Genomic DNA, 27860 nt, shown 5'->3' with positions numbered 1-27860 from the left:
CTTTGAAACTGGATTCGGACACAAAGAAGGCACGACTATCTCCTGGTTAATGTTTTTGTTAGAAACAACTTTCGGAAGAAAACCAGGTTTAGTACGTAAAACCACCTTATCTGCATGGAACACCAGATAAGGAGGAGAACACTGCAGAGCAGATAATTCTGAAACTCTTCTAGCAGAAGAAATTGCAACCAAAAACAAAACTTTCCAAGATAATAACTTAATATCAACGGAATGTAAGGGTTCAAACGGAACCCCCTGAAGAACTGAAAGAACTAAATTGAGACTCCAAGGAGGAGTCAAAGGTTTGTAAACAGGCTTTATTCTAACCAGAGCCTGAACAAAGGCTTGAACATCTGGCACAGCTGCCAGCTTTTTGTGAAGTAACACAGACAAGGCAGAAATCTGTCCCTTCAAGGAACTTGCAGATAATCCTTTCTCCAAACCTTCATGAAGAAAGGATAGAATCTTAGGAATTTTTACCTTGTCCCAAGGGAATCCTTTAGATTCACACCAACAGATATATTTTTTCCATATTTTGTGGTAAATTTTTCTAGTTACAGGCTTTCTGGCCTGAACAAGAGTATCAATGACAGAATCTGAGAATCCTCGCTTTGATAAGATCAAGCGTTCAATCTCCAAGCAGTCAGTTGGAGTGAGACCAGATTCGGATGTTCGAACGGACCTTGAACAAGAAGGTCTCGTCTCAAAGGTAGCTTCCATGGTGGAGCCGATGACATATTCACCAGGTCTGCATACCAAGTCCTGCGTGGCCACGCAGGAGCTATCAAGATCACCGATGCCCTCTCCTGATTGATCCTGGCTACCAGCCTGGGGATGAGAGGAAACGGCGGGAATACATAAGCTAGTTTGAAGGTCCAAGGTGCTACTAGTGCATCTACTAGAGTCGCCTTGGGATCCCTGGATCTGGACCCGTAGCAAGGAACCTTGAAGTTCTGACGAGAGGCCATCAGATCCATGTCTGGAATGCCCCACAGTTGAGTAATTTGGGCAAAGATTTCCGGAAGGAGTTCCCACTCCCCCGGATGAAATGTCTGACGACTCAGAAAATCCGCTTCCCAATTTTCCACTCCTGGGATGTGGATTGCAGACAAGTGGCAGGAGTGAGTCTCCGCCCATTGAATGATTTTGGTCACTTCTTCCATCGCCAGGGAACTCCTTGTTCCCCCCTGATGGTTGATGTACGCAACAGTTGTCATGTTGTCTGATTGAAACCGTATGAACTTGGCCTTTGCTAGCTGAGGCCAAGCCTTGAGAGCATTGAATATCGCTCTCAGGTCCAGAATATTTATCGGTAGAAGAGATTCTTCCCGAGACCAAAGACCCTGAGCTTTCAGGGGTCCCCAGACCGCGCCCCAGCCCACCAGACTGGCGTCGGTCGTGACAATGACCCACTCTGGTCTGCGGAAGCTCATCCCCTGTGACAGGTTGTCCAGGGACAGCCACCAACGGAGTGAATCTCTGGTCCTCTGATTTACTTGTATCGTCGGAGACAAGTCTGTATAGTCCCCATTCCACTGACTGAGCATGCACAGTTGTAATGGTCTTAGATGAATGCGCGCAAAAGGAACTATGTCCATTGCCGCTACCATCAAACCTATTACTTCCATGCACTGCGCTATGGAAGGAAGAGGAACAGAATGAAGTATTTGACAAGAGTTCAGAAGTTTTGTTTTTCTGGCCTCTGTCAGAAAAATCCTCATTTCTAAGGAGTCTATTATTGTTCCCAAGAAGGGAACCCTTGTTGACGGAGATAGAGAACTCTTTTCTACGTTCACTTTCCATCCGTGAGATCTGAGAAAGGCCAGGACAATGTCCGTGTGAGCCTTTGCTTGAGGAAGGGACGACGCTTGAATCAGAATGTCGTCCAAGTAAGGTACTACTGCAATGCCCCTTGGTCTTAGCACCGCTAGAAGGGACCCTAGTACCTTTGTGAAAATCCTTGGAGCAGTGGCTAATCCGAACGGAAGTGCCACAAACTGGTAATGCTTGTCCAGGAATGCGAACCTTAGGAACCGATGATGTTCCTTGTGGATAGGAATATGTAGATACGCATCCTTTAAATCCACCGTGGTCATGAATTGACCTTCCTGGATGGAAGGAAGAATTGTTCGAATGGTTTCCATTTTGAACGATGGAACCTTGAGAAACTTGTTTAGGATCTTGAGATCTAAGATTGGTCTGAACGTTCCCTCTTTTTTGGGAACTACGAACAGATTGGAGTAGAACCCCATCCCTTGTTCTCCTAATGGAACAGGATGAATCACTCCCATTTTTAACAGGTCTTCTACACAATGCAAGAATGCCTGTTTTTTTATGTTGTCTGAAGACAATTGAGACCTGTGGAACCTCCCCCTTGGGGGAAGCCCCTTGAATTCCAGAAGATAACCTTGGGAGACTATTTCTAGCGCCCAAGGATCCAGAACATCTCTTGCCCAAGCCTGAGCGAAGAGAGAGAGTCTGCCCCCCACCAGATCCGGTCCCGGATCGGGGGCCAACATCTCATGCTGTCTTGGTAGCAGGTTTCTTGGCCTGCTTTCCTTTGTTCCAGCCTTGCATTGGTCTCCAGGCTGGTTTGGCTTGAGAAGTGTTACCCTCCTGCTTAGAGGACGTAGCACTTGGGGCTGGTCCGTTTCTGCGAAAGGGACGAAAATTAGGTTTATTTTTGGCCTTGAAAGACCTATCCTGAGGAAGGGCGTGGCCCTTGCCCCCAGTGATATCAGAGATAATCTCTTTCAAGTCAGGGCCAAACAGCGTTTTCCCCTTGAAAGGAATGTTAAGCAATTTGTTCTTGGAAGACGCATCCGCTGACCAAGATTTTAACCAAAGCGCTCTGCGCGCCACAATAGCAAACCCAGAATTTTTCGCCGCTAACCTAGCCAATTGCAAAGTGGCGTCTAGGGTGAAAGAATTAGCCAATTTGAGAGCACGAATTCTGTCCATAATCTCCTCATAAGAAGAAGAATTATTAATGATCGCCTTTTCTAGCTCATCGAACCAGAAACACGCGGCTGTAGTGACAGGGACAATGCATGAAATTGGTTGTAGAAGGTAACCTTGCTGAACAAACATCTTTTTAAGCAAACCTTCTAATTTTTTATCCATAGGATCTTTGAAAGCACAACTATCTTCTATGGGTATAGTGGTGCGTTTGTTTAGAGTAGAAACCGCCCCCTCGACCTTGGGGACTGTCTGCCATAAGTCCTTTCTGGGGTCGACCATAGGAAACAATTTTTTAAATATGGGGGGAGGGACGAAAGGTATACCGGGCCTTTCCCATTCTTTATTTACAATGTCCGCCACCCGCTTGGGTATAGGAAAAGCTTCGGGGGGCCCCGGGACCTCTAGGAACTTGTCCATTTTACATAGTTTCTCTGGAATGACCAAGTTCTCACAATCATCCAGAGTGGATAACACCTCCTTAAGCAGAGCGTGGAGATGTTCCAACTTAAATTTAAATGTAATCACATCAGGTTCAGCTTGTTGAGAAATTTTCCCTGAATCTGAAATTTCTCCCTCAGACAAAACCTCCCTGGCCCCCTCAGACTGGTGTAGGGGCACTTCAGAAACAATATCATCAGCGTCCTCATGCTCTTCAGTATTTTCTAAAACAGAGCAGTCGCGCTTTCGCTGATAAGTGGGCATTTTGGCTAAAATGTTTTTGATAGAATTATCCATTACAGCCGTTAATTGTTGCATAGTAAGGAGTATTGGCGCGCTAGATGTACTAGGGGCCTCCTGTGTGGGCAAGACTGGTGTAGACGAAGGAGGGGATGATGCAGTACCATGCTTACTCCCCTCACTTGAGGAATCATCTTGGGCATCATTTTCTCTAAATTTTGTGTCACATAAATCACATCTATTTAAATGAGAAGGAACCTTGGCTTCCCCACATTCAGAACACAGTCTATCTGGTAGTTCAGACATGTTAAACAGGCATAAACTTGATAAAGTACAAAAAACGTTTTAAAATAAAACCGTTACTGTCACTTTAAATTTTAAACTGAACACACTTTATTACTGCAATTGCGAAAAAGTATGAAGGAATTGTTCAAAATTCACCAAAATTTCACCACAGTGTCTTAAAGCCTTAAAAGTATTGCACACCAAATTTGGAAGCTTTAACCCTTAAAATAACGGAACCGGAGCCGTTTTTATATTTAACCCCTTTACAGTCCCTGGTATCTGCTTTGCTGAGACCCAACCAAGCCCAAAGGGGAATACGATACCAAATGACGCCTTCAGAAAGTCTTTTCTATGTATCAGAGCTCCTCACACATGCATCTGCATGTCATGCTTCTCAAAAACAAGTGCGCAATACAGGCGCAAAAATGAGACTCTGCCTATGATTAGGGAAAGCCCCTAGAGAATAAGGTGTCCAATACAGTGCCTGCCGGTTATTTTACAAAATTCCCAAGATTAAAATAATTCCTCAAGGCTATGGAGTATAAAATATGTTTATATATAAATCGATTTAGCCCAGAAAATGTCTACAGTCTTAAAAAGCCCTTGTGAAGCCCTTTTTTCTGTCTGTAATAAAAATGGCTTACCGGATCCCATAGGGAAAATGACAGCTTCCAGCATTACATCGTCTTGTTAGAATGTGTCATACCTCAAGCAGCAAAAGTCTGCTCACTGTTCCCCCAACTGAAGTTAATTCCTCTCAACAGTCCTGTGTGGAAACAGCCATCGATTTTAGTAACGGTTGCTAAAATCATTTTCCTCTTACAAACAGAAATCTTCATCTCTTTTCTGTTTCAGAGTAAATAGTACATACCAGCACTATTTTAAAATAACAAACTCTTGATTGAATAATAAAAACTACAGTTAAACACTAAAAAACTCTAAGCCATCTCCGTGGAGATGTTGCCTGTACAACGGCAAAGAGAATGACTGGGGAAGGCGGAGCCTAGGAGGGATCATGTGACCAGCTTTGCTGGGCTCTTTGCCATTTCCTGTTGGGGAAGAGAATATCCCACAAGTAAGGATGACGCCGTGGACCGGACACACCTATGTTGGAGAAAAGTCAAATTTAAGGTAAGAAAATTTTTTTATTATTCAAATGCATTATCCCAAATAATGAAACTGACTGTCTGAAATAAGGAATATTGAACATCCTGAATCAAGGCAAATAAATGTTTAAACACATATATTTAGAACTTTATATAAAAGTGCCCAACCATAGCTTAGAGTGTCACAGAAAATAAGACTTACTTACCCCAGGACACTCATCTACATGTAGTAGAAAGCCAAACCAGTACTGAAACGAGAATCAGTAGAAGTTATGGTATATATAACAGTATATCGTCGATCTGAAAAGGGAGGTAAGAGATGAATCTCTACGACCGATAACAGAGAACCTATGAAATAGACCCCGTAGAAAGAGATCATTGAATTCAAATAGGCAATACTCTCTTCACATCCCTCTGACATTCACTGCACACTGAGAGGAAAACCGGGCTCCAGCCTGCTGCGAAGTGCATATCAACGTAGAATCTAGCACAAACTTACTTCACCACCTCCATGGGAGGCAAAGTTTGTAAAACTGATTTGTGGGTGTGGTGAGGGGTGTATTTATAGGCATTTTGAGGTTTGGGAAACTTTACCCCTCCTGGTAGGAATGTATATCCCATACGTCACTAGCTCATGGACTCTTGCTAATTACATGAAAGAAATATCCCCTAAAACAAGAGGGCTGGCCAAAGACATGGCCAATGATGCAACTGGACAACCAAACAAGATCCACATACCAAACTTCTGAGGCCATGCTGATGCTATCAAACACATGACACTGTTCCAATATGACCTTGAAAATCACCTTTGGAACAGCCAATAGAATGCGAGGTCAATCCTATTGGCTGATTGGATCAGCCAATCGGATTGAACTTCAATCCGATTGGCTGATTACATAAGCCAATAGGATTTTTCTTACCTTAATTCCGATTGGCTGATAGGAATCTATCAGCCAATCACAATTCAAGGGACGCCATCTTGGATGACGTCATTTAAAGGAACTTTCATTCTTCGTTAGGACTTCGTTTGAAGAGGATGCTCCGCGTTGGCTGGATTGAAGATGGACCTACTCTGGAAGGATTTAGATAGAAGATGCCGCGCCTGGATTAAGACTTCTGCCAACTGGAGGACCTCTTCTGCCCCGATCGGATGAAGACTTCTGCTGTATGGAGGACCACTTGTGCCCGGATGGGTGAAGATGGCTCAAGGTAGGGTGATCTTCAGGGGGTTAGTGTTAAATTTTTTAAGGGGGGATTGGGTGGGTTTTAGAGTAGGGGTGTGTGGGTGGTGGGTTGTAATGTTGGGGGGGTATTGTATTTATTTTTTTTTTACAGGTGAAAGAGCTGATTACTTTGGGGCAATGCCCCGCAAAAGGCCCTTTTAAGGGCTATTTGTAATTTAGTATAGGGTAGGGATTTTTTTTATTTTGGGGGCTTTTTTTATTTATTAGGGGGATTAGATTAGCTGTAATTAGTTTTAAAATTTGTAAAAAAAAATTCTCTGTAATTTAGTGTTTTTTTCGTAATTTAGTTTAATTTAATTGTAATTAATTGTAGGTAGTTTAGGTAATTTAATTATTGACTAATGTTAGGTGTAATTGTAACTTAGGTTAGGGTTTAATTTACAGGTCAATTTGTATTTATTTTAGCTAGGTAGTTAATAGTTAATAACTATTTATTAACTATTATACCTAGTTAAAATAAATACAAAGTTGCCTGTAAAATAAAAATAAATCCTAAAATAGCTATAATGTAACTATTAGTTATATTGTAGCTATATTAGGGTTTATTTTATAGGTTAGTATTTAGTTTTAAATAGGAATAATGTAGTTAATGATAGTATTTTTATTTAGATTTATTTGAATTATATTTAAGGGGGGTTAAGGTTAGGGTTAGACTTAAGTTTAGAGGTTAATACATTTAATATAGTAGCGGCGACGTTGGGTGCGGCAGATTAGGGGTTAATAAATGTAGGCAAGTGTCGTGATGTTAGGGACGGCAGATTAAGGGTTAATAAAATTTAACTAGTGTTTGCGAGGCGGGAGTGCGGCAGTTTAGGGGTTAATACATTTATTAAAGTGGCGGCGATGTCCGGTCGGCAGATAAGGGGTTAAAAAAATTATTTTAGTGTTTGCGATGTGGGGGGGGGCCTCGGTTTAGGGGTTAATAGGTAGTTTATGGGTGTTAGTGTACTTTTTAGCAGTTTAGTTAAGAGCTTTATGTTCCGGCGTTAGCCCATAAAACTCTTAACTACAGACTTTTAAATGCGGTAGGAGTCTTGACAGGAGAGGGTCTACCGCTCACTTCTTCCAAGACTCGTAATACCAGCATTAGGCAAATCCCATTAAAAAGATAGGATACGCAATTGACGTAAGGGGATTTGCGGTAGCCTCGAGTCGCGGAAGAAAAGTGAGCGGAACACCTGTACCTGCAGGACTCTTAATACCAGCGGGCGTTAAAAAAACAGCGTTGGGACCTCTCAACGCTGCTTTTTAAGGCTAACGCAGAACTCGTGATCTAGCCGATAGTTAATAGGAGGACTAGACTCCTAAAAACTATAAATAGAAAAAATTTCCTAAACAAAGAACAAAAAATGTTCAAATGAAAAATAAGGAGAATTTTCAACAAACTGTCTGATACAGGAGCCTTTGAACCAAATAAATCTAAATCAGTAGAATAAACTTAAGTATGCTGTTGGTCAGAACAAAATTAATTAAAACAATTTTGAAAAGACCTTGTAAGTTTACTTAAAGTGCCACTGTAAGTAAATATTTTTTCTATGCCTGTTACTAACTAACTACCCCAAATACTCTTTTTATCAATAGCATTTCATTAACATATCTCTACCGTATATCAGAAATCTTGTCTGCAAATTTAATTGTTTTCCAAACCCACTCCGTGGGTATCCTTTGCTGTGTACCAATCCGTTTACAATACCTAGGTTTCAAAATGGCGCTTTAAACACAAAGGTATTGGGCAGGATAACGTGACATCATCGGCGAATAAAAGATATAACTTTTAGAACGTTATGAAACTTTGTTTTGGAGAAAATATAGGTCAGTAGGTTTTAATTAATGTTTATTAACTTTAATATGTTAGTTGTTTAGCTTAAAAATTATAACAGAAAGTAATCCTTTAAAGGTATAATAGCAGTCATAACCTTTTATGATATAAACAACAACAAGTGAAGTTTGCAGATGAAATCAAGTAAATGAACTGAATATGTATAAAACCGTAAATGTTATTGTACATGTAGAAACATTGCTAGCATAAAACATGATAAATAAATTACACATAATTGAGCTGAAGAAATAGCTTAAAAAATGAAAAGAACACACACACTTAGCTTTGTAGAATTGTGTTCCAGGGCATCATAGTTTCTACAGTAAAAGTCAGGATCAGAATGAGACGTCTCACAAAATGTAACAGAAAAAGAAAAACAACATTAGGCAAAACATTCAATTTCCACAATGTAACAGTTTCAGTAGAGAAAAACAAAAGCAGGCATACTAGCTTTCAAAGTTCATGAAAACAGCGAGCAATAGAGGGAGAGGGGTAAAATAACTAAAATTTGGCGCCAAGAATTACGCATTACACAAAAAGTAAAAAAAAATTTGCTGCAAAACTAACACCAGGAAATGACAGAACTTGCGTCATAACGTGATTTCGCGCCAAAACTAGCGTCAATAAAAACGCAAAAAACAAAAAAATTTGCGCCATCGAAAGGTGCAACTTTGTGCCAAGAATGACACAAAAAACAGAATTTATGCTTACCTGATAAATTACTTTCTCCAACGGTGTGTCCGGTCCACGGCGTCATCCTTACTTGTGGGATATTCTCTTCCCCAACAGGAAATGGCAAAGAGCCCAGCAAAGCTGGTCATATGATCCCTCCTAGGCTCCGCCTACCCCAGTCATTCGACCGACGTACAGGAGGAAATATGCATAGGAGAAACCATATGATACCGTGGTGACTGTAGTTAGAGAAAATAATTCATCAGACCTGATTAAAAAAACCAGGGCGGGCCGTGGACCGGACACACCGTTGGAGAAAGTAATTTATCAGGTAAGCATAAATTCTGTTTTCTCCAACATAGGTTTGTCCGGTCCACGGCGTCATCCTTACTTGTGGGAACCAATACCAAAGCTTTAGGACACGGATGAAGGGAGGGAGCAAATCAGGTCACCTAAATGGAAGGCACCACGGCTTGCAAAACCTTTCTCCCAAAAATAGCCTCTGAAGAAGCAAAAGTATCAAATTTGTAAAATTTGGCAAAAGTGTGCAGTGAAGACCAAGTCGCTGCCTTACATATCTGGTCAACAGAAGCCTCGTTCTTGAAGGCCCATGTGGAAGCCACAGCCCTAGTGGAGTGAGCTGTGATTCTGTCAGGAGGCTGCCGTCCGGCAGTCTCATAAGCCAAACGGATAATGCTTTTAAGCCAAAAAGAAAGAGAGGTAGAAGTTGCTTTTTGACCTCTCCTTTTACCAGAATAAACAACAAACAAAGAAGAAGTTTGTCTGAAATCTTTAGTGGCCTCTAAATAGAATTTTAGAGCACGGACTACGTCCAAATTGTGTAACAAACGTTCCTTCTTTGAAACTGGATTCGGGCACAAAGAAGGTACAACTATCTCCTGGTTAATATTCTTGTTGGAAACAACTTTCGGAAGAAAACCAGGCTTAGTACGCAAAACCACCTTATCTGCATGGAACACCAGATAGGGCGGAGAACACTGCAGAGCAGATAACTCAGAAACTCTTCTAGCAGAAGAAATTGCAACCAAAAACAAAATTTTCCAAGATAATAACTTAATATCTACGGAATGTAAGGGTTCAAACGGAACCCCTTGAAGAACTGAAAGAACTAGATTAAGACTCCAGACTCAAGAAATCTGCCCCTTCAGAGAACTTGCAGATAATCCCTTCTCCAAACCCTCTTGAAGAAAGGATAAAATCCTAGGGATTTTTATCTTGTTCCATGGGAATCCTTTAGATTCACACCAATAGATATATTTTTTCCATATCTTATGGTAAATTTTTCTAGTTACAGGCTTTCTAGCCTGAATCAGAGTATCTATTAAAGAATCTGAAAACCCACGCTTTGATAAAATCAAGCGTTCAATCTCCAAGCAGTCAGTTGGAGAGAAACCAGATTCGGATGTTCGAATGGACCTTGAACAAGAAGGTCCTGTCTCAAAGGTAGCTTCCATGGTGGAGCCGATGACATATTCACCAGGTCTGCATACCAAGTCCTGCGTGGCCACGCAGGAGCTATCAAGATCACCGAAGCCCTCTCCTGGTTGATCCTGGCTACCAGCCTGGGAATGAGAGGAAACGGTGGGAAAACATAAGCTAGGTTGAAGGTCCAAGGTGCTACTAGTGCATCTACTAGAGTCGCCTTGGGATCCCTGGATCTGGACCCGTAACAAGGAACCTTGAAGTTCTGACGAGACGCCATCAGATCCATGTCTGGAATGCCCCATAATTGAGTTATTTGGGCAAAGATTTCCGGGTGGAGTTCCCACTCCCCCGGATGGAATGTCTGACGACTCAGAAAATCCGCTTCCCAATTTTCCACCCCTGGGATGTGGATTGCAGACAAGTGGCAGGAGTGATCCTCCGCCCATTGAATTATCTTGGTCACTTCCTCCATCGCCAGGGAACTCCTTGTTCCCCCCTGATGGTTGATATATGCAACTGTCGTCATGTTGTCTGATTGAAACCTTATGAATTTGGCCTTTGCTAGATGAGGCCAAGCTTTGAGAGCATTGAATATCGCTCTTAGTTCCAGAATGTTTATCGGGAGAAGAGATTCTTCCCGAGACCATAGACCCTGAGCTTTCAGGGGTTCCCAGACTGCGCCCCAGCCCACCAGACTGGCGTCGGTCGTGACAATGACCCACTCTGGTCTGCGGAAGCTCATTCCCTGTGACAGATTGTCCGGGGTCAGCCACCAACGGAGTGAATCTCTGGTCCTTTGATCTACTTGAATCGTCGGAGACAAGTCTGTATAATCCCCATTCCACTGTCTGAGCATGCACAGTTGTAATGGTCTTAGATGAATTCGTGCAAAAGGAACTATGTCCATTGCTGCAACCATCAATCCTATTACTTCCATGCACTGCGCTATGGAAGGACGAAGAACAGAATGAAGAACTTGACAAGAGCTTAGAAGTTTTGATTTTCTGACCTCTGTCAGGAAAATTCTCATTTCTAAGGAGTCTATTATTGTTCCCAAGAAGGGAACTCTTGTCGACGGGGAAAGAGAGCTTTTTTCTATGTTTACTTTCCATCCGTGAGATCTGAGAAAGGCTAGGACGATGTCCGTATGAGCCTTTGCTTTTGACAGAGACGACGCTTGAATCAGGATGTCGTCCAAGTACGGTACTACTGCAATGCCCCTTGGTCTTAGAACCGCTAGAAGGGACCCTAGTACCTTTGTGAAAATTCTCGGAGCAGTGGCTAATCCGAAAGGAAGTGCCACAAACTGGTAATGCTTGTCCAGAAAAGCGAACCTTAGGAACTGATGATGTTCCTTGTGGATAGGAATATGGAGGTACGCATCCTTTAAATCCACCGTGGTCATAAATTGACCTTCCTGGATGGTAGGAAGGATCGTTCGAATGGTTTCCATTTTGAATGATGGAACCCTGAGAAATTTGTTTAGGATCTTGAGATCTAGAATTGGTCTGAACGTTCCCTCTTTTTTGGGAACTATGAACAGGTTGGAGTAAAACCCCATCCCTTGTTCTCTTATTGGAACTGGATGAATTACTCCCATCCTTAACAGGTCTTCTACACAATGTAAGAATGCCTGTCTTTTTATTTGGTTTGAAGATAATTGAGACCTGTGGAACCTTCCCCTTGGGGGTAGTTCCTTGAATTCCAGGAGATAACCTTGAGAAACTATTTCTAGTGCCCAAGGATCCTGAACATCTCTTGCCCAGGCCTGAGCAAAGAGAGAAAGTCTGCCCCCCACCAGATCCGGTCCCGGATCGGGGGGCCATCCCTTCATGCTGTTTTGGTAGCAGTGGCGGGCTTCTTGGCCTGCTTACCCTTGTTCCAGCCTTGCATCGGTCTCCAGGCTGGTTTGGGTTGAGAAGTATTACCCTCTTGCTTAGAGGATGTAGAAGTAGAGGCTGGTCCGTTTCTGCGAAAGGGACGAAAATTAGGCTTATTTCTAGCCTTAAAAGACCTATCCTGAGGAAGGGCGTGGCCCTTTCCTCCGGTGATGTCTGAAATAATCTCTTTCAAATCAGGACCAAACAGTGTCTTGCCCTTGAAAGGGATGTTAAGCAATTTTGTCTTGGAAGACACATCCGCTGACCAAGACTTTAGCCAGAGCGCTCTGCGCGCCACGATAGCAAACCCTGAATTTTTCGCCGCTAATCTCGCTAATTGCAAAGCGGCATCTAGAATAAAAGAGTTAGCTAATTTAAGTGCATGAACTCTGTCCATAATCTCCTCATACGAAGATTCCTTATCGAGCGACTTTTCTAGTTCTTCGAACCAGAAACACGCTGCTGTAGTGACAGGAACAATGCATGAAATTGGTTGAAGAAGGTAACCTTGCTGAACAAACATTCTTTTAAGCAAACCCTCTAATTTTTTATCCATAGGATCTTTAAAAGCACAACTATCTTCTATGGGAATAGTAGTGCGTTTGTTTAGAGTAGAGACCGCCCCCTCGACCTTAGGGACTGTCTCCATAAGTCCTTTCTGGGGTCGACTATAGGAAATAATTTCTTAAATATAGGGGGAGGCACAAAAGGTATGCCGGGCCTTTCCCATTCCTTGTTTACTATGTCCGCCACCCGCTTGGGTATAGGAAAAACATTGGGGGGCACCGGAACCTCTAGGAACTTGTCCATCTTACATAATTTCTCTGGAATGACCAAGTTGTCACAATCATCCAGAGTAGATAATACCTCCTTAAGCAGTGCGCGGAGATGTTCTAATTTAAATTTAAATGTTACAACATCAGGTTCAGCTTGTTGAGAAATTTTCCCTGAATCTGAAATTTCTCCCTCAGACAAAACCTCCCTCCTGGCCCCTTCAGATTGGTGTGAGGGTATGTCAGAAGCGTTATCATCAGCGTCCTCTTGCTCTTCAGTGTTTAAAACAGAGCAATCGCGCTTTCTTTGATAAGTAGGCATTTTAGATAAAATATTTTTAATAGAATTATCCATAACAGCCGTTAATTGTTGCATAGTAATAAGTATTGGCGCACTAGATGTACTAGGGGCCTCTTGTGTGGGCAAAACTGGTGTAGACACAGAAGGGGGTGATGCAGTACCATGCTTACTCCCCTCATCTGAAGAATCATCTTGGGCACTATTATTATCTGTGGCATCATTGTCCCTACTTTGTTTGGACACCATGTCACAATTATCACATATATTTAAATGGGGAGACACATTGGCATTCATACATATAGAACATCGTTTATCTGATGGTTCAGACATGTTAAACAGGCTTAAACTTGTCAACAAAGCACAAAAAACGTTTTAAAATAAAACCGTTACTGTCACTTTAAATTTTAAACAGAACACACTTTATTACTGAATATGCGAAAAAGTATGAAGCAATTGTTCAAAATTCACCAAAATTTCACCACAGTGTCTTAAAGCCTTAAAAGTATTGCACACCAAATTTGGAAGCTTTAACCCTTAAAATAACGGAACCGGAGCCGTTTTTACATTTAACCCCTATACAGTCCCAGGAATCTGCTTTGCTGAGACCCAACCAAGCCCAGAGGGGAATACGATACCAAATGACGCCTTCTATAAGCTTTTTCAGTGGATCCTAGCTCCTCACACATGCATCTGCATGCCTTGCCTTCCAAAAACAACTGCGCATTAGTGGCGCGAAAATGAGGCTCTGCCTATGACTAGAGAAGGCCCCCATCTGAAAAAGGTGTCCATACAGTGCCTGCCGTTTTTTTAACAACAATCCCCAAGATTATAATAACTATAAAGCGCTATAATCTGTCAAATATGCTTAGCAAGTAATCGTTTTAGCCCAGAAAAACGTCTACCAGTTTATTAAGCCCTTATAAAGCCTTTATTCTTATACTTAATCGAAGAAAATGGCTTACCGGTCCCCATAAGGAAAATGACAGCCTTCCAGCATTAACAAGTCGTGTTAGAAATGTGGCCATCATACCTCAGGCAGAAAAGTCTGCCAACTGCTTCCCCCAACTGAAGTTACTTCATCTCAACAGTCCTGTGTGGAAACAGCAATCGATTTTAGTAACGTCTGCTAAAATCATCTTCCTCTCACAAACAGAAATCTTCTTCTCTTTTCTGTTTCAGAGTAAATAGTACATACCAGCACTATTTTAAAATAACAAACACTTGATTGAAGAATAAAACTACATTTAAACACCAAAAAACTCTTAGCCATCTCCGTGGAGATGTTGCCTGTGCAACGGCAAAGAGAATGACTGGGGTAGGCGGAGCCTAGGAGGGATCATATGACCAGCTTTGCTGGGCTCTTTGCCATTTCCTGTTGGGGAAGAGAATATCCCACAAGTAAGGATGACGCCGTGGACCGGACACACCTATGTTGGAGAAAACAGCATTTTGCACCCTCACGAATCTTGATTTGTCTGCGAAAATTATTAAAGTCAAATTAGAAAAAGACTGAACCCCAGGTAAGAAAAAAGTTTAAATAAAGTTCCCAAACATGACTCCTATACTGAAACTGTTTAGACTGCAAAGGGAAATACACATAGACCTGACTTATGGCAAATTTAAGTAAAATACATATTTAAAACTTTACATAAATACATAAAGCGCCAACTATCAGCAGAAGTAATGGTTTATTAGAGTATATCATCGATCTGAAAAGGGAGGTAGGAGATTAATCCCTACGACTGATAACAGAGAACCCTTGAAAAGATTTCCAGTGATGAAAACCATAAAATCAATAGGCGATACTCTCTTCAAATCCCTCTGACAAACACTGTACTCTGAGAGGAATTGGGCTTCAGAATGCTTAGAAGCGCTTATCATAAAATAAATCATAAAAAACAAGCACAAACTTACTTCACCACCTCCATAGTAGGCAAAGTTTGTAAAACTGAATTGTGGGTGTGGTGAGGGGTGTATTTATAGGCATTTAGAGATTTGGAAAACTTTGCCCCTCCTGGTAGGATTGTATATCCCATACGTCACTAGCTCATGGACTCTTGCTAATTACATGAAAGAAAAGCTTGCTCCCTGAGAAATGTGCTGTGGAACTAACCACCACGAGAGAGATTGCCTTATACTTCCTGGGTATGCATTCTTTGTATTATATATCCTGTTATTGACCTTGCAGGGACCTGTTTTCTGCATTATCCTTTTGTACTTCTGCCTGTGCTGTTGCTGACCTAGGCCTGGACATTGACCTAAGTTTGCCTACCTCTTTGATACCATCATCTGCCAGAAATTCTGATTGATGACCACAGCCTGAACCCTGACCCGAGTTCTCCTTCCCTTTGGTACTGAAGACTGACCTGTATGTAATCTTATCTTTCATGCCTGCTATACCAAGGCCAGTATAGACTGTCTCCATTTTGTCTTCTGGGTCCCTGTGCAATGTCTTGAGCTGCTGAGAGTTTTATCCGTCACTCCACTTGACGCTGGATTAAGAAGACTCCGGGCTAGGATTAGAGTGTGTAGGTGATTATTTTGCAGGCCTGACACAATCTCCCTCAATCTAACACCATCATTTTACAATGGCTATCAAAAGAAATCACTTTTGGTTGCCAACATTACATTTGGGATACTCATGCAATCTGTGGAGTAGGATGAATGGCTAACATTGATTGCCAGTTTTATTTAGGAAATCTTTTAAGAAGCATTCCTAACTTTTTATATGTAACAAACTGCAGGGGAAAGATCTGTTTAATATGGAAAAAACTTCTAGACAGATTGATCTGCCAATTAAAATTCTTACGTGAACTCCACTACTGATAAAGGGTACACTTTTATGATATATAGAAATGGGAAGACAAAAAAGCCTAGTGACCAAATCATCAAAGCCATAGGGTAAACACCCGAGTATAACCATAGTCAGGAGATGAAAAACCTGTTTAAAATTTATGAACCAGACAGTGGTATTTGCATATAGATATATGGAGAATAACCCAAAAATTTAGGAACCAGGTGAAAAATTCTAGGAGCCAGTGGCTCCCTGGCTCCTGAGTTTGTTGAGCCCTGCCATAGTCTATTATCAAATAAAAATAAAGAAACTTGTATGCCAAAGAGATCAGTATTACAGGTTCCCCACAGTAACAGGCTGCCCTGACAGAAGAGTGGCTGGACTCTTACAGTAATGACAATGCTCTATAATACAACTCACACTAACATACTCCGAATAGGCAGAACAGAACTGGGGCTAGCAGGAAGGTGATGTTCCTTAAATCAGACAAAAGGAATATAACCAACTAGTACATTGAATAAGACACAAATATTATGGCTGTAGCACAAATGCCATTTTCTGAGAAAGCACTCATTTGCCCTCTTCAAAATCAGCAGAATGATTTCACCATCACCATGGAAAACCACACACTCTATACAATTACATACTTTTCATAAGTAGATAAAGATACAATGTAGAAATTGAGCTGAATAGAGTTTTGCCAAAATTCCCATCACTCATTTTTGTGTTAAAAACCTTGTTTAATGTTTAAAAATCTCTAGTAAACTTGATACCAGAGCAGTTTATGCTACGCTTAGAAAAATGTTTTAGGATAGAGCAACTATATACTATACTTAATATTTTTTTTTTTTTTTAATAAGGAGCAATTAATTATTTTTATTTTGACAAAACTACTCTGTAATAAGTCTTTAGTTTTAGTTGACTAAAGAAAGAGCACATACCCAGCCGTAGCCCTCCAGGGGTCAGGGCACTTTTATCACCAGGACATGTGTTCTTGTTGGCCGTTATTGATACAAGCTCAAGGACTCTCTCTGCTCTTGCACCGTCTATGCCTTTGGGTCTCAGGTCCACTAAAACCAGGTGGTTATCAGTTCCCCCTGCAAAGAAAAAGAAGATGGAACTACTGAGTCATAGCAATAGCATTTATATAGGGCAATAAATGTATTGCAATAAATAACTGTCATTGAAGAAATAATATTGCTCTAAAATGTCTACACACAAGCCAATGGAGCAAAATGAAGCAAATCAAATACACAGAAGAAAGGATATACACAAAGTAAAGGCAGAGGTACTCTTAAAAGAAAGACATGCAGGAGTACATATAATGACAAGCATAATTGAAAGTCTTCAGCAGCGTGCCATAAAGATTCTAGTTCAGGTAAAGAAACAAAAAGTATTGTGTTTCAAATAAAGTTAAAAAACAGACAATTCCAATTTAACAATATAACACACTCACAGTTCAATAAAGAGAGAATGGTACAGACACTACTTCATAAATAAGCTCTTAAAGTGACAGTAAAGTCCAAATAAAATTTTCATGAATCAGATAGAGCATGTGATTTTAAACAACTTTCCAATTAACATTTATCATCAAATTTGCTTTGTTCTCTTGGTATTCTTAGTTGAAAGCTAAACCTAGTTAGCCTCATATGCTAATTTCTATGCCCATGAAGGCCGCCTCTTATCTGAATGCATTTGACAGTTCACAGCTAAAGGGTGTTAGTTCATGTGTGCCTGTCTTATAGATAACATTGTGCTCATGACAGTCGAGTTATTTAAGAGAGTGAGCACTAATTGCCTGAAACGCAAGTCTGTTAAAAGATCTGATATAATTAGGCAGTCAGAAGCTTAGATACAAGGTAATTACAGATGTAAAAAAACAATTTATGTAAGAACTTACCTGATAAATTCATTTCTTTCATATTGGCAAGAGTCCATGAGCTACTGACGTATGGGATATACAATCCTACCAGGAGGGGCAAAGTTTCCCAAACCTCAAAATGCCTATAAATACACCCCTCACCACACCCACAATTCAGTTTAACGAATAGCCAAGCAGTGGGGTGATAAAGAAAGGAGTAGAAAGCATCAACAAAGGAAATTTGGAAATAATTGTGCTTTATACAAAAAATCATAACCACCATAAAAAGGGTGGGCCTCATGGACTCTTGCCAATATGAAAGAAATGAATTTATCAGGTAAAAATCTTACATAAATTATTTTCTTTCATGTAATTGGCAAGAGTCCATGAGCTAGTAACATATGGGATATCAATACCCAAGATGTGGATCTTCCACTCAAGAGTCACTAGAGAGGGAGGGAATAAAATAAAAACAGCCATATTCCGCTGAAAAATGAATCCACAACCCAATTCACTCATTTGTGAAAGAAAAAAACTTAAATCAAAAAGCAGAAGAATCAAACTGAAACAGCTGCCTGAAGAACTTTTCTACCAAAAACTGCTTCCGAAGAAGCAAATACATCAAAACGGTAGAATTTAGTAAATGTATGCAAAGAGGACCAAGTTGCCGCTTTGCAAATCTGATCAACTGAAGCTTCATTCTTAAAAGCCCACGAAGTGGAGACTGATCTAGTAGAATGAGCTGTAATTCTCTGAGGTGGGGGCCTGACTCAACTCCAAATAAGCATGATGAATCAAAAGTTTCAACCAAGAAGCCAAGGAAATAGCAGAAGCCTTCTGACCTTTCCTAGGACCAGAAAATAAAACAAAGACTGGAAGTCTTCCTGAAATCTTTAGTAGCTTCCACATAATATTTCAAAGCTCTTACCACATCCAAAGAATTCTTAGGATTAGGGCATAATGAAGGGACAATAATTTCTCTAATGTTGTTAGAATTCACAACCTTAGGTAAAAATTGAAAAGAAGTCCGCAAAACTGCCTTATCCTGATGAAAAATCAGAAAAGGAGACTCACAAGAAAGAGCAGATAACTCAAACTCTTCTAGCAGAAGAGATGGCCAAAAGAAACAACACTTTCCAAGAAAGTAGTTTAATGTCCAAAGAATGAATAGGTTCAAATGGAGGAGCCTGTAAAGCCTTCAGAACCAAATTAAGACTCCAAGGAGGAGAAATTGACTTTATGACAGGCTTAATACGAACTAAAGCCTGTACAAAAACAGTGTATATCAGAAGTATAGCAATCTTTCTGTGAAATAAAACAGAAAGAGCGGAGATTTGTCCTTTCAAGGAACTTGCAGACAAACCCTTATCCAAACCATCCTGAAGAAACTGTAAAATTCTAGGAATTCTAAAAGAATGCCAGGAGAATTTATGAGAACACCATGAAATGTAAGTCTTCCAAACTCTATAATAAATCTTTCTTGAAACAGGTTTACGAGCTTGTAACATAGTATTAATCACTGAGTCAGAGAAACCTCTATGACTTAGAACTAAGCGTTCAATTTCCATACCTTCAAATTTAATGATTTGAGATCCTGATGGAAAAAACGGACCTGGAGAAAGTAGGTCCGGCCGTAACGGAAGTGGCCAAGGCGGGCAACAGGACATCCGAACCAGATTCGCATACCAAAAACCTGTGTGGCCATGCAGGAGCCACCAGCAACACAAAAAGTCTGTTCCATTATGATTTGGAGATCATTCTTGGAAGGAGAACTAGAGGCGGGAAGATAGATGTAAGCAGGATGATAACACCAAGGAAGTGTCAACGCATCCACTGCTTCCGCCTGAACATCCCTGGATCTGGATAGATACCTGGGAAGTTTCTTGTTTAGATGAGAGGCCACGAGATCTATCTCTGGAAGACCCCACATCTGAACAATCTGAAAAAACACATCTGGATGGAGAGACCATTCCCCTGGATGTAAAGTCTGGCGGCTGAGATAATCCGCCTCCCAATTGTCTACACCTGGGATATGCACCGCAGAGATTAGACAGGAGCTGGATTCCGACCAAGCAAGTATCCGAGATACTTCTTTCATAGCTTGGGGACTGTGAGTCCCACCCTGATGATTGACATAAGCCACAGTTGTGATATTGTCTGTCTGAAAACAAATGAACGGTTCTCTCTTTAGCAGAGGCCAGAACTGAAGAGCCCTGAGAATTGCACGGAGTTCTAAAATATTGATTGGTAATCTCGCCTCTTGAGATTTCCAAACCCCTTGTGCTGTCAGAGATCCCCAAACAGCTCCCCAACCAGAAAAACTCGCATCTGTTGAGATCACAGTCCAGGTTGGGCGAACAAAAGAAGCCCCTTGAACCAAACAAAGGTGATCTATCCACCATGTCAGAGTGTGTCGTACATTGGGATTCAAGGATATTAATTGTGATATCTTTGTATAATCCCTGCACCATTGATTCAGCATACAAAGCTGTAGAGGTCTCATGTGAAAACGAGCAAAGGGGTTCGCGTCCGATGCTGCAGTCATGAGACCTAAAACTTCCATGCACATAGCCACTGAAGGGAATGACTGAGACTGAAGGAGCCGGCATGCTGCGACCAATTTTAAACGTCTCTTGTCTGTTAGAGACAGAGTCATGGACACTGAATCTATCTGGAAGCCTAAAAAGGTGACCCTTGTCTGAGGAATCAAGAAACTTTTTGGTAAATTGATCCTCCAACCATGTTTCCGAAGAAACAACACTAGTTGATTTGTGTGAGATTCTGCAGTACATAAAGACTGAGCTAGTACCAAGATATCATCCAAATAAGGAAACGCCGCAATACCCTGTTCTCTGATTACAGATAGTAGGGCACCCAGAACCTTTGAAAAGATTATTGGAGCTGTTGCTAGGCCAAATGGAAGAGCAACAAATTGGTAATGCTTGTCTAAAAAAGAGAATCTCAGAAACTGAAAGTGTTCTGAATGAATCAGAATATGAAGGTATGCATCCTGCAAGTCTATTGTGGACATATAATGTCCTTGCTGAACAAAAGGCAGAATAGTCCTTATAGTTACCATCTTGAAAGTTGGTACTCTTTCATAACGATTCAAAATTTTTAGATTCAGAACTGGTCTGAATAAATTTTCTCTCTTTGGTACAATGAATAGGTTTGAATAAAACCCCAAACCTTGTTCCTGAGGAGGAACTGGCATGATTACCCCCTGAAGACTCCAGGTCTGAAACACACTTCAGAAAAGCCTGAGCTTTTACTGGATTTACAGGGATGCGTGAGAGAAAAAAATCTTCTCACAGGAGGTCTTACTCTGAATCCTATTCGATACCCTTGAGAGACAATGTTCTGAATCCAATGATTCTGGACAGATTTTAACCAAAAATCCTTGAAAAACCTTAATCTGCCCCCTACCAGCTGAGCTGGCATGAGGGCCGCACCTTCATGCGGACTTAGGGACTGACTTTGGTTTCCTAAATGGCTTGGATTTATTCCAATTTGAGGAAGGCTTCCAATTGGAAGCAGATTCCTTGGGGGGAGGATTGAGTTTTTGTTCCTAATTCTGACGAAAGGAACGAAAACCGTTAGAAGCCTTAGATTTACCCTTAGGTTTTTTATCCTGAGGCAAAAAAAACTCCTTTTCCCCAGTGATAGTTGAAATAATAGAATCCAACTGAGAACCAAATAAATTATTACCTTGGAAAGAAAGAGATAGTAATCTAGATTTAGATGTCATATCAGCATTCCAAGATTTAAGCCACAAAGCTCTTCTAGCTAAAACAGCTAAAGACATGGATTCCAACATCAATTTTGATATCAAAAATGGCATCACAAATAAAATGATTAGCATGTTGAAGTAAGCGAACAACGCTAGATATGTCAGAATCCAATTCATGAAAGTTGATGCAGCCGCAACATCAGCCAAAGAAATAGCAGGTCTGAGAAGAAGACCTGAATATAAATATGCCTTCCTTAGATAAGATTCAAGCTTCCTATCTAAAGGATCCTTAAAGGAAGTGCTATCTTCCATAGGAATAGTACTACGTTTAGCAAGAGTAGAAATAGCCCATCAACTTTGGGGATTTTTTTCCCAAAACTCTATAGATTTTTCTGGTAAAGGATACAATTTTTTAAACCTTGAAGAAGGAATAAAAGTAGTATCAGGCCTATTCCATTCCATAGAAATCATATCAGAAATAGCCTCAGGAATAGGAAAAACCCTGGGGAAACCACAGGAGGTTTAAAAACAGCATTTAAACGTTTATTAGACTGAAAGTCAATAGGACTGGTTACCTCAATATCCAAAGTAATTAACACTTCTTTTAATAAAGAACGCATATACTCTATTTTAAATAAATAAGTAGATTTGTCAGTGTCAATGTCTAAGGAAGGATCTTCTGTTTCAGATAGATCCTCATCAGAAGAGGATGAATTATTATGTTGTTGGTCATTTGAAATTTCATCAGCTAAATGAGAAGTTTTAAAAGACCTTTTATGTTTATTAGAAGGTGAGAATGCAGACAAAGCCTTCATAATAGAATCAGAAACAAATTCTTTAAAAATTACAGGTATATCATGCACATTAGAAGTTGAAGGGAACTGCAACTGGCAATGTACTATTACTGATGGAAACACTATCTGCATGTAAAAGTTTATTATGACAACTATTACAAATGACATTCGGTGGAATAATTTCTACAATTTTACAACAAATGCAGTTAGCTTTGGTAGAACCGATGTCAGGACAGCAATGTTCCAGCAGAAACTTCTGAGACAGGATCAGATTGGGGACATCTTGCACAATGTAAGAGAAAAAACAACATATAAAGCAAAATGATCTATTTCCTTATATGACAGTTTCAGGAATGGGGAAAAAATGCAATAGCATAGGCCTCTGAAAGCAAAAAGCAAGAGGCAAACAAACAAGGAGTATTGAAATAATGAAAAAGTTTGGCGCAAAGAATAACGCACAACGTAACGTAAACTCTTTATTGGCGCCAAAAATAACTGGAAATGACACACTTGCGTCATTAATGATGCCGCCGTGTGAAAGGTCTCGCAGTGTGAAAGGTCTCGGCGTCATAAACGTATACTTTCACACCAAAAAAATTTTGCGCCAAGAATGATGCAATAAAGTTTAGCATTTGACGCACCCGCGGGCCTAATACCCGCAATTGCAAGAAGTAGTCAATTGAAAAAAAGACTAAACCCCAGGTAAGAAATACATTTCTTAAAATGTTTACATTCCCCAAATATGAAACCGACAGTCTGCAGAAGGAAAAACATGAACCCGACTCATGGCAAATATAAGTACAATACATATATTTAGAACTTTATATAAATGCATAAAGTGCCAAACCATAGCTGAGAGTGTCTTAAGTAATGAAAACATACTTACCAAAGACACCCATCCACATATAGCAGATAGCCAAACCAGTACTGAAACAGTAATTAGTAGAGGTAATGGAAAATGAGAGTATATCGTCGATCTGAAAAGGGAGGTAGGAGATGAATTAACTATGAAATAGACCCCCGTTAGGGAAATTATCGTATTCAAATAAGTGATACTCCCTTCACGTCCCTCTGACATTCGCTGTACTCAGAGGAATCGGGCTTCAACAATGCTGAGAAGCGCATATCAACGTAGAAATCTTAGCACAAACTTACTTCACCACCTCCATAGGAGGCAAAGTTTGTAAAACTGAATTGTGGGTGTGGTGAGGGATGTATTTATAGGCATTTTGAGGGTTTGAGAAACTTTGCCCCTCCTGGTAGGATTGTATATCCCATATGGTCACTAGCTCATCGACTCTTGCCAATTACATTAAAGAAAATAAGTTTTTCTCATAATTGAAAAGAAAAAATTTAAAACATAATCAGAGGTATCAAACTGAAACAGCTACCTGAAGAACTTTTCTACCAAAAACTGCTTCCGATAAAGCAAATACACTAAAGATTTAGTAGCTTCAACATAATATTTCAAAGCTCTTACAACATCCAGAAAATGTAAGGATCTCTCCAAAGTATTCTCAGGATTAGGACACAAAGAGGGTACAACAATTTCCCTATTAATGTTGTTAGAATTCACAACTTTAGGTAAAAAACGGTAGAATTTAGAAAATGTATGCAAAGACCACCAAGCCGCTGCTTTGCAAATCTGATAAATTGAAGCTTCATTCTTAAAAGCCCACAAAGTGGAGACTGATCTAGTAGAATGAGCTGTGATTCTCTGAGGCGGGGCCTGACCCGACTCCAAATAAGCCTCATGAATCAAAAGCTTTCACCAAGATGTCAAGGAAATGGCAGAAGCTTTCTGACCTTTCCTAGAACCAGAAAAGACAACAAATAGACTAGAAGTCTTCCTGAAATCTTTAGTAGCTTCAACATAATATTTCAAAGCTCTTACAACATCCAGAAAATGTAAGGATCTCTCCAAAGTATTCTCAGGATTAGGACACAAAGAGGGTACAACAATTTCCCAATTAATGTTGTTAGAATTCACAACTTTAGGTAAAAATTTAAATGAAGTCCGCAAAAACATAATTTATGTAAGAACTTACCTGATAAATTCATTTCTTTCATATTAGCAAGAGTCCATGAGCTAGTGACGTATGGGATATACATTCCTACCAGGAGGGGCAAAGTTCCCAAACCTCAAAATGCCTATAAATACACCCCTCACCACACCCACAAATCAGTTTAACGAATAGCCAAGAAGTGGGGTGATAAGAAAAAAAGTGCGAAAGCATAAAAAACAAGGAATTGGAATAATTGTGCTTTATACAAAAAAAAACATAACCACCACAAAAAAGGGTGGGCCTCATGGACTCTTGCTAATATGAAAGAAATTAATTTATCAGGTAATTTCTTACATAAATTATGTTTTCTTTCATGTAATTAGCAAGAGTCCATGAGCTAGTGACGTATGGGATAATGACTATCCAAGATGAGGATCTTCCACGCAAGTCACTAGAGAGGGAGGGATAAAATAAAGACAGCCAATTCCGCTGAAAAATAATCCACACCCAAAATAAAGTTTAAATCTTATAATGAAAAAAACTGAAATTATAAGCAGAAGAATCAAAACTGAAACAGCTGCCTGAAGTACTTTTCTACCAAAAACTGCTTCAGAAGAAGAATACAAATCAAAATGGTAGAATTTAGTAAAAGTATGCAAAGAAGACCAAGTTGCTGCTTTGCAAATCTGATCAATCGAAGCTTCATTCCTAAACGCCCAGGAAGTAGAAACTGACCTAGTAGAATGAGCTGTAATCCTTTGAGGCGGAGATTTACCCAACTCGACATAAGCATGATGAATTAAAGATTTCAACCAAGATGCCAAAGAAATGGCAGAGGCCTTCTGACCTTTCCTAGAACCGGAAAGATAACAAATAGACTAGAAGTCTTTCGGAAATTCTTAGTAGCTTCAGCATAATATTTCAAAGCTCTAACTACATCCAAAGAATGCAATGATCTCTCCTTAGAATTCTTAGGATTAGGACATAATGAAGGAACCACAATTTCTCTACTAATGTTGTTAGAATTCACAACCTTAGGTAAAAATTTAAAAGAAGTTCGCAACACAGCCTTATCCTGATGAAAAATCAGAAAAGGAGACTCACAAGAAAGAGTAGACAATTCAGAAACTCTTCTAGCAGAAGAGATGGCCAAAAGAAACAAAACTTAGGAAGAAGAACTAGAGGCGGAAAGATATAGGCAGGATGATACTTCCAAGGAAGTGACAATGCATCCACTGCTTCCGCCTGAGGATCCCTGGATCTGGACAGATACCTGGGAAGTTTCTGGTTTAGATGAGAAGCCATCAGATCTATTTCTGGAAGTCCCCACATTTGAACAATCTGAAGAAATACCTCTGGGTGAAGAGACCATTCGCCCGGATGTAACGTTTGGCGACTGAGATAATCCGCTTCCCAATTGTCTATACCTGGGATATGAACCGCAGAGATTAGACAGGAGCTGGATTCCGCCCATACCAGTATTCGAGATACTTCTTTCATAGCCAGAGGACTGTGAGTCCCTCCTTGATGATTGATATATGCCACAGTTGTGACATTGTCTGAAAACAAATGAACGATTCTCTCTTTAGAAGAGGCCATGACTGAAGAGCTCTGAAAATTGCACGGAGTTTCAAAATATTGATTGGTAATCTCACCTCCTGAGATTTCCCAAACCCCTTGTGCTGTCAGAAACCCCCATACAGCTCCCCAACCTGTCAGACTTGCATCTGTTGAGATCACAGTGCAGGTTGGAAGAAAATAAGAAGCCCCCTAAACTAAACTATTGGTGGTCTGTACCACGTCAGAGGTGTCGAACAATCGGTTTTAAAGATATTAAATGAGATATCTTTGTATAATCCCGGCACCACTGGTTCAGCATACAGAGCTGAAGAGGTCGCATGTGAAAATGAGCAAAGGGGAACACGTCCAATGCAGCAGTCATAATTTCCATGCATAAGGCTACCGAAGGGAATGATTAAGACTGAAAGTTTCGATAAGCTGAAACCAATTTCAGACGTCTCTTGTCCAACAGAGACAGAGTCATGGACACTGAATCTATCCGGAAATCTAAAAAAAGGTTACTCTTGTCTGAGGAATCAACAAACTTTTTGGTTAATTGATCCTCCAACGATGTTCTTGAAGAAACAACACTCATAAAAAGCTGGAAAGGATCTTCCATTGAAAATGAGTAAAGGGAATTTGAATCCAATGCTGTTAAAACTTCTATGCTATATAGCAACTGAAGGAAATAATAGAGACTAAAGGTACCGACAGACGGAACCCAATACAAATTGTCCCTTGTCTGATAGAGACAAAGACAGTGACATAAACCATTTGGAAACCTAAAAAAGGTGACCCTTGCGTGAGGAATCAAGAACTTTTGAAAAAAAGATCCTCTAACTATGTCCTGAAGAGCAAGGGAAACATATGAGATTCCGCATCCTCAGGAAATAATCTGAATGAAAACAGAAAAATGAAAAATATGCAATTGTATCTAATGAAAACAAATAATGCTATCAATGACCATAAAAAGGCAGAATAGTTTGAATAAAACTCCAAAACCCAGTTCCTGGAAAAGGAACTGGAAGAAATACCCCAGAAGATTCCAGGTCTGAGCAGCGCTTGAACCCCATGGGTGCCCAGACATGCTTCAACAGTATCCAAAATATATAGGACAGAAACACACTTAAGAAAGTGTTAGCCTTACTGGAATAAAATCAAAGAAATTTGGACAAAATAGAACCAAATAAATTTCAAAGAAGTCTTAACCTGCCCCTTACCAGCCAAGCTGGAATACGGCACGTACATCGCAATATTAGGGAGGCTGATTCCGAACCCCAATTATAAACATGTTACTTGGAAAGAACTCAGGGAATTCGTTCCTTAATAAGAACAACCAAACTAGTATAAGCTTAAAGTTTTAGTCTTAGAACTCAATCTTGAAGCCCATAGTAACAGTTAAGAATTGAATCCAATTATAAAACAAATAATTGATTATCTTAGAACAAAAGAAATATGGATTTTCTTTTTCTTTTTTTAAAAATCACAAAATTCTTCTAGCTAAAATAGCTAAAGACATAGATTAACCCTCATTTGCGAATATAATCAATAAAATGAAGACACAAATGAAATCATTAGCATGATAGTCCAGTTTAAAGGACCAGTCAAAACAGAGGACTTGCAAAATGCAAAACAACAAGACAAATGCAACAGCACCTAGTCTAGTAAATGTTGTCCCTTTAACAATGCTAAAATAAATCATAATCTGATACTTGATCTTAAAGTAAACAGAGAAAATGAAGCAATTGCAATATCCAAATAAATCACAGGACCAAGAAAAGTACCTGAAACTAAATAATTTTCCATAAATAAGACAACTATATAAAGGAAAATAAATACTATTTTGCTATAAAAAACAATAGCATAATTAGTAGGAGTAGAGATAGCTCAATAAATTGGAGAACCCTCCAAATTGAATTTAACTGCTGGCAAAGAATATAGTTTAAAACC

The 27860-nt window shown here is 40.0% G+C and overlaps 1 protein-coding gene across 1 annotated transcript in view; it reads right to left on the bottom strand.

Moving 5' to 3' along the window:
* Positions 1-27860, bottom strand: part of SHMT2 (serine hydroxymethyltransferase 2) — a 290678-nt gene that overhangs the window by 45973 nt on the left and 216845 nt on the right. The window contains 1 exon segment of the mRNA XM_053708176.1: positions 16901-17056. Within this exon segment, the coding sequence (XP_053564151.1) occupies positions 16901-17056 (156 nt within the window).

This window comes from Bombina bombina, chromosome 3 (assembly GCF_027579735.1).
Source record: "Bombina bombina isolate aBomBom1 chromosome 3, aBomBom1.pri, whole genome shotgun sequence".
NCBI lineage: Eukaryota > Metazoa > Chordata > Amphibia > Anura > Bombinatoridae > Bombina > Bombina bombina.
This window is presented reverse-complemented; position numbering and strand designations above follow the sequence as displayed.